The sequence below is a fragment of the Pelophylax lessonae genome (genome assembly GCF_965119305.1).
Source record: "Pelophylax lessonae genome assembly, chromosome: 4".
In the NCBI taxonomy this organism is placed as follows: Eukaryota; Metazoa; Chordata; class Amphibia; order Anura; family Ranidae; genus Pelophylax; species Pelophylax lessonae.
In genome coordinates, this window is record NC_138771.1 from 611,108,798 (window position 1) to 611,120,950 (window position 12,153).

General features: G+C 41.5%; 2 protein-coding genes across 2 annotated transcripts in view; both read left to right on the forward strand.

The window, feature by feature from the left end:
- Positions 1 to 12,153, forward strand: part of LOC309553574 (A.superbus venom factor 1-like) — a 1,719,715-nt gene that overhangs the window by 302,473 nt on the left and 1,405,089 nt on the right. The gene's annotated exons all lie outside the window — the stretch shown is intronic.
- LOC309553584 (A.superbus venom factor 2-like) overlaps positions 1 to 12,153 on the forward strand; it is a 453,522-nt gene that overhangs the window by 43,245 nt on the left and 398,124 nt on the right. The window contains exons 2-4 of the mRNA XM_082254860.1: positions 4,034 to 4,217; positions 4,842 to 5,004; positions 9,727 to 9,797. Of these exons, the coding sequence (XP_082110986.1) occupies positions 4,034 to 4,217; positions 4,842 to 5,004; positions 9,727 to 9,797 (418 nt within the window). The remainder of the gene's footprint in view (positions 1 to 4,033; positions 4,218 to 4,841; positions 5,005 to 9,726; positions 9,798 to 12,153) is intronic.

Genomic DNA, 12,153 nt, shown 5'->3' on the forward strand with positions numbered 1-12,153 from the left:
GCGGAGGTGAAATGCACAATTTATGCCATTAGAAAACCTGAGAGTGGTGATTGGTTTTTGGGGTCCCGTACGCAGCTAGGCTCCCAAAAAGTCTCACACATGTGGTATCCCTGTACTCAGGAGAAGAAGCAGAATGTATTTTTTGGGTGTCATTCCACATATACCCATGGCATGTGTGAGCAATTTATCTTTTAGTGACAACTTTGTGTTAAAAAAAAAATGTAATTTTTCCGAAACTTGTGGCAAAATATGAAATATTCCATTGACTCACCATGCCTCTCAGCAAATAGCTTGGGGTGTCTACTTTGCAAAATGGGGTCATTTTGGGGGGGGGGGGGTTGTGCTATCTTGGCATTTCGTGGCCTTCAAAACTGTGATAGGTAGTAAGGAGTGAAATCAACAATTTACACACTTGGAAAGCCTGAAGGTGGCGATTGGTTTTCGGGGTCCTGTACGCGGCTAGACTGCAAAAAAGTCTCACACATGGGGTATACCCATACTCAGGAGAGGCAGCAGAATGTATTTTGGGGTGTCATTTCATATATACCAATGGCATGTGTGAGAAATATATCATTTAGTGACAACTTTGTGTTAAAGAAAAATGTAATTTTTCCGAAACTTGTGGCAAAATGTGAAATATTCCATTGACTCACCATGCCTCTCAGCAAATAGCTTGGGGTGTCTACTTTCCAAAATGGGGTCATTTGGGCGGGGGGGGGGGGTTGTGCTATCTTGACATTTCAGGGCCTCCGAAACCGTGATAGGCAGTGAGAAAACGCAATGAGAAATTTACGCCCTTTGAAATTCTGAAGGTGGTGATTGGCTATGGGGTACCGTACACAGCTAGGCTCCCAAAAAGTCTCACACATGTGGTATCCCTGTACTCAGGAGAAGCAGCAGAATATATTTTGGGGTGTAATTACACATATGCCCATGGCATGCGTGAGCAATATATAATTTCAATGACAACTTTTTGTAAAAAAAAATAAATTTTTTTTTAGTCATTTTTCAAACACCTGTGACAAAAAAATTAAATATTCAATGAGCTAAACATGCCTCTCACTGCATTCCGTAGGATGTCTACTTTCCAAAAAGTGGTAATTTGGGGGTTTTTTGTACTGCCCTGCCATTTTAGCACTTCCAGAATTGAGATAGGCAGTCAGAAATTAAAGCTGCGTAAATTTCAGTATTTACTGTACACCATAGTTTGTAGACTTTTGCGCAAACCAATAAAAATACGCTCATTGAGAATTTTTTTGGTCAAAAACATGTAGCGAAATACATTTTGGCCTAAATATATGACAAAAATTGAATATATTGGATATTTTTTAACTGTCAAAGTAGAAAATGACAATTTTTGGCAAAATTTTCGCTCTTTTTTTTATTAATATCGCAAAAAAAAAAACAAATACCACCAAAAGAAAGCTCTGTTTGTGGGAAAAAAGGACGTAAATTTCGTTTGGGTTCAGTATTGCATGACTGTGCAATTGTCAGTTAAATTTGCGCAGTGCCAAGTTGAAAAAAGTGGCCTGGACGTTAAGCAGGAAAATCCTCCGGTCCAAAAGTGGTTAAAAGCAATGTATTTACAATCACATGTTTATGTGTCTGAAGCAGCACCCACTGGTACCCCCACTGGTAACCCCGCTGGTCCATCGCTGCTCCAATCCTTCCCCTCTATATATCTCTCCCTTTATAGCCAGGCCCCGCTCAACAGAACAGGCTATCTCCTCCACATCAGCCGGGGAGAGCCCGATGGCAACACAGGACCTACATTCTGAGCCTGGGATCACTCCCTCCTCTTCAGGCCACCCGCCCGCCCATGGCTTCCGCTGATCCAGCCGACTGAGCCGCGGTGAGCCTCTGCTGACACTATGGTCCAGGAGCCTGGGGATGGGAGAGGAAAGGAGAGAACCCTCCGGCCGACCTTAGCGGGGGATGAGAGATGGAAAGCCGCGAGGCTAGGCAGCCAGGTCATGGAGCACAGAGCTCCATCGTCTCATGGCGGTTGGCGTCTCAGCTGGTCCCAGCACTCACGTTCGCGCCATGCAGGCTCCTCCTCCCTCTCAGTTATGAGGATCCATAACCAACATTATTCTCCCTGGAGAAGAGGCACTAAAGAGGAAATGTGATAGCAATATAAAAATCTTACAATGAAGACTCCTGCATGGGGAGGAAAACTATTTAATCTAAGGTCTCTATAGAAGACATGCGTCCCCACAATGAAGTTGGAAGGTGGTCACACAGTATAGCTGGCTTCTGTGTTCTTCACCTATAGAAGCCCCATTACCCATAATGCACGCAGTCCTACAGATACTCAGTTGCCCCCAGGATTTATACACAATGCTGCAGTGCCTGCCTACCACGCCAGGGCTTGCGCAAAGCAAACAGGTACTTGTGGTTAGCAGACAAGCAAGGTTTAGAATAGTCAGGGTCGAGATCCTAAGTCAAAAGGCAGGCAGAGTTCAGAGAATAGTCGATATCTGATTCGAGGTCATCATCAAGATAATTCAATCTAGCAAAGCAGGGCAGACAGCAAGCTGGGCTGGCTTAAATCAAGTTTGATCTCCAACCAGAGACTGGCCACATTGATCACTTTGTAGGTGGACAGACAGACAAGGAGAATGCCACAGCCAAAAGCAGGATGCTGGAATGAGGAACAGGAGCGCTAGAAGCTCCAGACAGCTCTTTACTGTTAGAGTGGTAAGGATGTGGAAATCCATTTCCCAGTTGGTGGCGTCAGGGGGAGGTGTAGATAAATGTAAAAAACGAGAGTGAAAGCAATAATTCAAAGGCCATATTTCATGGTTAATTCTAAATTAAAGATCTGAAAATGCTTTTAAAGTGTTGCCTATGGACAAACGACAAAGAACAGAAGGGCACAAATGCCTAGTACATTATCTCAAGAACTTTATTTAAAGATAAAAGATCCAAAATGTACTCATTAAACAAAATGGAATGGTAGTGTATCATGATACAAAGTTCAGAAGCCCACCCTCCCAACTGAACCAACTGACACGTTATGGGGGACTGGCCCCCTTCCTCAGAGCAATGACTAATGACCCCACCTCCACCTCGGTAAATAAGAGTGATATAAAAGTCCTGCCCTCATGCCAGAGTGGGAGCAATAATTCTAAGGACAAATTTCATGGTTGATTCTAAACTGATTATCTGTAATTGCTTTTAAAGAGTTACAGTACCTATGGAAAATTTTTTATTATAGTTTTTACCATATTGTGGTGCGCACGATTTTGAGGCTTGAAATGTTGGCTATTAACTTGACACAGCCTCGTCTTTCATAGATTACAAAAAAATTAGGAATTATCTTGTGTTTGCGTGTGCTGAATCTAATTTGAGTGCATTTTATTTTTTTTTTTTACTGAAAATATAGATTTGATAAACAGATATGCAAATATCATGTTCCATAAATACGATTTAAACTGTCACCATTCTATTCTACAGTGGCCCTGCTTTCAGAAAATATATAAAGTGAACTTTATTGTAAAAAACAATTTGCTCCAATAACATTATTTAAGCAGATCTTTTATTGTGTATAAAAATACTATACATTCCCTGTAAAATTGAACTATACTGCATCTGATCACCATAAACCAAAAGCGCTATTCAATTTATTTCTAATACTTAAATTCCCCCATCCATCCATGGCCTTCTGGAATTTCTGGCCATGGCCATCTTGAGTATGGGCAGATGATTCATGTAGCATTTACTTCCTAGAATCTATCTGCCCTTAGCTCAGGCGTGCAATGTAGGAGGTGTCCTTAGCTGAAAAAAAGCCTTTCCCTCTCCTGGAGACTCCTTAGATGTATGACATGATTTGCCTAGGCCTGATAGCCAGTAAGCAACTGAATAAATGTAAACAAAAAGTTTAAAATAAGTTAATGATATACTTTTCCTATCCTAATGCTAGCAGCATAAGGATGAAAAACAGTCAATGTGAAGTTTCACTTTAAGTATGGGTAAAAGTCTGTATATAAAAAACTGTGAATTACATAATGCGTTTTTATTACTCTACCAGATGTACCCTGATCACATCTAGTGTGCTGCGGGTGGACAGTGAGGAGACCTTCATAGTAGACGGACACGGCACGGCATTCGATGGTGATATTATAATCCAGACATATCCCGATAAATCCTTTATTGCTCAAGGCAGGATCTCTGTCAATAACAACAATGGCTATCTAGGAACAACCAAATTATTGGTGAGTGCTTTCTAAGTAATATAATCAGGGCTTTTTTTCAGGGGGAACGCGGGGGCACACAGTTCCAGCACCTCCAGCACTGAATGTATGAAATGGAAAGGGGTTCCTGAGGTGTGCTGGAGGGTCTGTTAATGCTGGCTGCTGGAGAATCTGTTGTTGCTGGGGGTCAATTGTTGCTTAGAAAGGATCTACTGTTGAGGGAGGGGTCTATTGTTTTCGGCTACTGGAGGTTCTTTTGATGGCTGCTAGGAGACAGGTTGTTGCTGGTGGGTGCTAATTAATGCTAGGGTCTGTTTATTGTTGCTTTGGGTGGTGCTTTGTTGTTGGTGGTCTATTGTTGTTGTGGGGTGTATTGTTGCTTGCTGCAGGGGATATATTTTATAGCTTATCATTAACAAATTCCACAGCAAAATGGCACTTGGTTCTGTAATTTCTAAAATAAGTGGTACTAGGAGGTGGATAGCAGGAGAAATGAAAGGATGGTGCTCAGAGGTGGGCAGGGGGTGGAGACAAGGGGACTTAAAAAGGGGTGTTCCTGCAACTATTCTCTGAGAAAAAAAGCCCTGAACATAATACTGTATGTGTGAAAGGTACTAGACTCATATAGCTGTGTTTGAATTCTAGGTTCCATCAACTGGCCTGAAGAAAGACCAAGAAAAGAAGCAATTTGTCTACGTTGTTGTGCGTTCCAACACCTGCAACTTGCAAAAAGTTGTTCTGGTGTCTTTTCAAAGAGGGTATATCTTCATACAGACCGACAAACCTATCTACGCCCCGGGATCAACAGGTAAATATGCCAACATCAAAAGGAGGGAACGCAAGTATTTTTTTTAGAAGGAATACACAATGTTTTTTTTTTTTTATTTTTTTACATATTTTTTCTTTCTTCAAATCAGTATCGAACCCAAAAACAAAAATGTAATATATTGCAGCTTACTAATCATTATATGTTGGGGCTGTATTCATTTTCTTTTTTAAGGCTCCATTCACACTTGAGCGTATCGATTTACTAGCTTTTTCCGGGCATTTTTTAAAGCTTTTTTGCAGCTTTTTATAAGCTTTTTGAAAGCATTTTAGAAGCGTATAACAAGCGCTTTCCAGCTTCAGACCTTTTTGTTTAGCCAATAGAAAGCACTAAGGGGAGGTAAAAGAAAGGGAATTAGGGGTGGAGCGCTGCTGTTTAAGCAGAAACCAAGCGACAACACACTTGTAAAACACTCAAGTCAGGCGTTTCTATTGAAGCCTATGGGGCCAAAAACGCTTGTAATCTGACAAAAAGAAGCTCATGTACTTTTTTTTTTTAAATTCGGGCATTTTGCTTCAGACGACAGAATGCTCAGATGTGAACAGGAGCCATTGTAATGAATGGGATTTGGTTTGTTGAGCGTTTTAGAGCTACAAGCTTTGAGCAGAAAATTGCTCAGGTATAAACCAGGCCTAAAGGCCCGTACACATGAGTCGAAATTCGGCCAGGAATTTTCGTCCGACGACCGATCTGCCGATTTTCGGCTTGTTAGTATGATGTTTCCGACAACTGACTCCGACTTTTCGGCCGAAAAAATCCTGGTGTGCAGGCTTTATCATTTTTGTCGACCGTCAAAACACGTCCGTTTTTCGTCTCATTAGTACAGATTTCGATGGGGAAAAATCTTATGAGCAAGACTAGGCATGCTCAGAGATGAAAGAACACAAAGAAAGCAATCCAACACATGACATCACTTCTGAAGTAGAATTCTGTCGTGCGGGAAAATTCGTGTGCAGTCTAGAGCACATTCCAACTAACAGACACCACTCTGGACAAAATACGGCGTCCGGTCGGCGGAAATTCGTTGCGTGTGTACGAGGCTTTAGGTTTTTTCCTCTGTTTCCACCTGGTGATCTGGCCAGTAACACAACACCTGTATTAGAGTGCCCTCACTCTGAATTAAGGAGCCCGGGGGGGGGGGGGGCACCTTTGGACAGCAGCTTTGTCAGTCTGGGGGGAGGGGAGTGTTAGATGCACTAGCAGATTTAGATACACTAACACATTGAAGCCAAATTCTAGCTCACACTGCAATTACACCAACAGTTTTTTTTCTCTTTGGGATAAAGGTTTTATATAAATAAATAAATGCTGATCATTATATGCACCCCTGTCAGTGGTAAATAGTTTGTCTTAACACTCTCTGCAAGACAGCTTGTTCTGTTGAAAAACATCAGACTGAAGCCTCGTACACATGATCAGATTATCGAACAATCTTTTGTCCAATTTTTGTTGCATGCTAGTCTCATATGGAAAGTGAAGAGGTTACTTTCGTACGAAAATTCTCGTACGACAGAATTCAACTTCAGAAGTGATGTCATGTGTTGAATTGTTTTGTATGTGTTCTTTCATTTTTGAGCATGCCTAGTCTTGCTCTTTTTTTCGGACGAAAAACTGTACTAAAAAACGAAAATTGGACATTGTGTTGACGTACGATAAACATTTTATAGTCTGCTCATCCAGATTTTGTTGTCCAAAAATTCGTAATCGACTGTCGAAAGCACCATACTAACAATCCGAAAATCGGCAGATCGTTCGTCGGGCGAAATTTTACTTCCGATTTTCGTATTGTGTGTACGGGCCTGTACTGGCCCAATAACCAGATAAAAATAAAGGAAAGAATATCTAAAAAAAAGAAAAACCATTGTAGCCACCACATCTATAAAATTAGTAAGCTACAATATAATAAATGTTTGCTTTTGGGTTTAATACAGTTTTAAATCTAAGGTTATAAAATAGGATTTTAAAAAATATTTACAGTATTTTTGTCAAATTCTTAACATGTCTCATTCCACCAGTTGTCACAAAAATAAAATTACTTTTCCTTATTTCAGGACAGTGGCTGAGTCCATGTGAATCGGTGCTTTATATGCCATTAGTTTAGTTTTAGGGTTTGGACGGTTAAGGGTCGTGCACATGGGCTTGAATATCAGGTGGCAATAGAAACAGTAAATGTGTATAGCAGCCGGTCCAACAGACGCCAGTTGTTTGGCCGGCTTCTGTCCAAGGGGCATGACTGAAAAAGTTCTGCCAATCGGCATCCGATCAGCACTCTCAGCCAATGGCTGAGGGCGCTGACCAGTGTGTTCTGGTGGGAGGGGGGACCACCCCCCTGTCAAAACACAATAGCTCAGTGGGGGAAATTGCTGTACTAACATTGCATAGTTAGTACAGCGGATCCTCCTGAGCTCCTCAGTGTGCAATATTGTGTACTAGGCTTTAGAGTTAGTTACAAAAATGGTTAATGTTAGGATACAGGGTGAGTTAGAGTCAGTTCACACTGGGGCGGCACGACTCTGTACTACTTCGGGGGAGACTTGTGCATTCCCATGCACCACGACTTCGGAGCGACTTGCATGGACTTCACATAATGGAAGTCTATGCAAGTCGCTCCGAGGTCGCCCCGAAGTAGTACAGGACTCTTTTTCTAAGTCGGAGCGACTTGTGTCGCTCCTATTAGAACGGGTCCTGTAGCAGTCAATGGACCGCGAGGGAGCGTGACTTTTCAGGCTGACAAGTCGCCTGACAAGTCGCGCTAGTGTGAATCGAGTCTTAGTGTTGGGGTTACTAGGAGTGTTATTTTCAAGGTTATAGCAAGGGGTTGTGTGAGAGTTAGTGTTAGGGTTGGAGTTACAGGGATGGTTAAAGTTACAGTGAATAGGGAAAGTGGTAGATCAGTCACAACACATGGAATTGAAGCAGTGGGTACAAATATATCAAACGCCAAGTTAGTTCCTTTTTACATAATCTCACACGGTGTTCCCAAGCTTCCCAGTTACCATCAAGCACTCATCTGATGGTGCGTCCGACACTCTCGATCTTCTCAAGGCTTCCTAAATCATCGTGGATTTCTCCTGGCACATCTCTGCTTTACCCAGTTCTAGGAAATCCTTTGTTTCACCCTGGGATTTCTGATCCAGACCTTATCAGCAGCAGGCAAGCCCAGTATAGTACACCTTGGCATAATTTCCAAATGGCCCACAATGTCAGATGTGCAACACAATGCACCTTTTTCTCCGTTCACCATCAACTTCACCATTTTATGTTCACATTTTTTTTCCCTGCGTGTGATTGGACATTCTTTGCAAAGTGAAGCTTTACCACATTTACTAAGTTCTGGAGCAATTGCACTTGCAGAGTGCAAAGTGCACAGTCTATTTGCCTTTACTGAATCAACCCTACACTATCTAAAATCCTGCACTCTATCTCTTCATCCCTATCCTCAGGTTGCTGGCATCAAAAGGAAGGCAAGGAGATGTTTTTCCATATTTTCTGGACATGTCCATGAGTCTCAGAGTTCTGCAAAGGGGTAGTATTGATAATGTACAGATTTGCATGTTTCCCAAGACCCTGCCTTCTTTTTAATTAGCACTCCCCTGAACACTGCCAAATCCTGCATCCCAATGTTATGGTAGAGGCAGAAGCCCCCAATGGTTTGCTTGCATCAACAAAATTAAATGTATGGAGGATCTTTCTGCCACAGGCAAGTGCTTCTACTGGAGAGTAGTTCTGCTGGAACATTTTTATTTATTCAGCGGATTGTGCCTCCATACTTGCTGCCCCTCTGAGACCTGTAAGTAAAGATATCCTTGATAAGGCAGGTCTGAATAAGAGTTGACACTGTGAGGTGATCTTCTTTCCCCCTCTTCCTGCCTCTTTCCTCTACCTCTTTTCCGAGCGGCTACCCTCAGCCCTCCTCTCCTTCCCTTCCTTTTCTCCCCAAAGCCCCAACTTCACACTGCCCAGTGCCCATCCTCCATTCCTAGAGTGCTTTTCATTGCTGAATGTTGTAGTATAGATTCTATGAATGGAGGAGGGGCAGAGAGGGAAGGCATGGGCGGCACTCTAGACGTGTGCCCATGACAGGTCCAGTGGTTGTATTCACTCTTGCAGCACCAGAAAATTAATAATGTTGGGGTAAGGGGGGTGGGGGGGCAGATGATGGAGGACTTGTACTAAGAGAACAGCCAAGGGAAACGTTTTACTGAATGAAAGTACTGCTTTTTTTTCTTCCTTCCCCCTTCCTCTGACATATTTGCCATATTATTTTTTTGAGGGGAGCGGGTACCCAGTTTTCAAAGGTACTCGCTCCCACTTGTGGCTATTTTACTTGAAGTTCTTTCCTCTCCTGCCTGCCCGCAACCTTCCGAGACATATCACAGGTCCCAGAAGGCCGCAGGTCCATTCACAGGGTACAGCATGGCTCGCACATGTGCACTGGGGAGCTGGCTTTGAAACCACAAGGAGTCACAGCCAGCTTCATACTGTTTAGATGCCAGTGCTGGGGACCCAGAGACTGGTGAAAACTGGGTGAGGACTGCGCTGGATCCCTGGACTGGTAAGTTTACAGTTTTTGTAGCTGCTGACTTTTAATTTTTGAAGAACCGCTTTAAGCTACATTGGCATAACTATTAATATTAGTAGCTACTAGTATTGTACCATGGCATTTTTACTATCTACAACATGTACCTTTCTCTTTGCATTCAGTTCTATATCGGGCTTACAGCATGAACCCAAACTTGAGCCCTTCAAGCAAGCTGATAGTCATAGAAATCCTGGTAAGTCCTTTTCTCTCTGTCCATATTCAATTCTGCATTTATTATATAAACTTTTAAAAATTCATCCCGTAGCATGTAATAATTGTATAACATTTATTTCTTATATGTCTTCCAGTTGTATTTTATCATTCCTTTACTTTATACAAGATACCTAGAACTGGGCAGCTACAAAAATATAAAACAAAATACACCTTATATATTGGTTTAGCTTCCATTGTTTAATTGTAGAGATGCACTAATGCCAATTCTTTTACAGAGAGTACGAGTACTGATCCATTTTTTTGTACTTGCCGATACCAATTACTGATACCTACTGGCAACTGTTTTGTTTAAACGTCAGCTGTCAGCAAGGGAACCCTGCTGACAGCTGAATGAGTGATTGGTTGTTAACCACTTAAGCCCCGGAGGATTTGGCTGCTAAAGGACCAGACCCCTTTTTTCAACTTGGCACTTCGTGACTTTAACTGATAATTGCGCGGTCATGCAATGCTGTACCTAAACGAAATTTACGTCCTTTTTTTCCCCACAAACAGAGCTTTCTTTTGGTGGTATTTGATCACCTCTGCGCTTTTTATTTTTTGCGATATTAATAAAAAAAGAGCGAAAATTTTGCAAAAAAATGACATTTTCAACTTTGTCTTTTAAAAAATATCCAATATACTCAATTTATGTCATTTTTTTTGGCCAAAATACATTAAGCTACATATCTTTGACAAAAAAAAAATCAATGAGCGTATTTTTATTGGTTTGCGCAAAAGTTATAGCGTCTACAAACTATGGTGTAAATACTGAAATTTAAGAAGCTTTAATTTCTGACTGCCTATCTCATTTCATGAAGTGCTAAAATGGCGGGGCAGTACAAAACCCCCCCACTACCAAAACTACCACTTTTTGGAAAATAGACATCCTAAGGAATGTTCTGAGAGGCATGTTGAGCTCATTGAATATTTTATTTTTTTGTCACAGGTGTTTGAAAAATGACTAAAAACAAAGTTGTCATTGAAATGATATATTGCTCACACATGCCATGGGTATATGTGTAATTACATCCCAAAATATATTCTTCTGCTTCTCCTGAGTACAGGGATACCACATATGTGAGACTTTTTGGGAGCGTAGCTGTGTACGGGAGCCCGAAAACAAATCACCACCATCAGAATTTCAAAGGGCGTACATTTTTCATTGCATTTTCTCACTACCTATAACGGTTTAGGAGGCCCTGAAATGTCAAGATACCACAAAACCCCCCCAAATGACCCCATTTTGGAAAGTAGACACCCCTAGCTGTTTGCTGAGAGGCATGGTGAGTCCATGGAATATTTTATATTTTGCCACAAGTTCCGGGAAATATATATATATATATTTTTTTTTTTTTACACAAAGTTGTCTGTAAATGATATATTTCTCACAAATGCCATGGGTATATGTGAAATGACACCCCAAAATACATTCTGCTGCTTCTCCTGAGTACAGGGATACCCCATGTGTGAGACTTTTTGCCAGTCTAGCCGCGTACAGGACCCGGAAAATCAATCTGCACCTTCTGGCTTTCTAAGGGCGTAAATTGTTGATCTCACTCCTTACTACCTATCACACTTTTGAAGTCCATAAAAGGCCAAGATGGCACAAAACCCCCCCAAATGACCCCATTTTGCAAAGTAGACACTCCAATCTATTTGCTGAGAGGCATGGTGAGTATTTTGCAGCTCAAATTTTTTTTGGAAAATGAAGAAAAAACAGGAAAATGCATTTTTTTTCCTCTTTTTTCAATTTCCAAAACTTTGTGACAAAACGTGAGATCTGCAAAACACTCAACATGCCTCTCTGCAAATAGCTCAGAGTGTCTACTTTCCAAAATGGGGTCATTTGGGGGGTTTTGTTCTATCTTGGAATTTTAGGGCCTCCGAAACTGTGATAGGTAGTCAGGAGTGAAATCAACAATTTACGCCCTTGGAAAGCCTGAAAGTGGAGGTTGGTTTTCGGGGTCCTGTACTCAGCTAGACTGCAAAAAAGTCTCACACATGGGGTATCCCTGTACTCAGGAGAAGCAGCAGAATGTATTTTGGGGTGTCATTTCACATATACCCATGGCATGTGTGAGCAATATATCATTTACTGACAGCTTTGTGTAAAAAAAAAAAAAAAAAATATATATATATATATATATATATATTTCCCGGAACTTGTGGCAAAATATAAAATATTCCATGGACTCACCATGCCTCTCAGCAAACAGCTTGGGGTGTCTACTTTCCAAAATGGGGTCATTTGGGGGGGTTTTGTGCTATCTTGGAATTTTAGGGCCTCCAAAACTGTGATAGGTAGTCAGGAGTGAAATCAACAATTTACGCCTTTG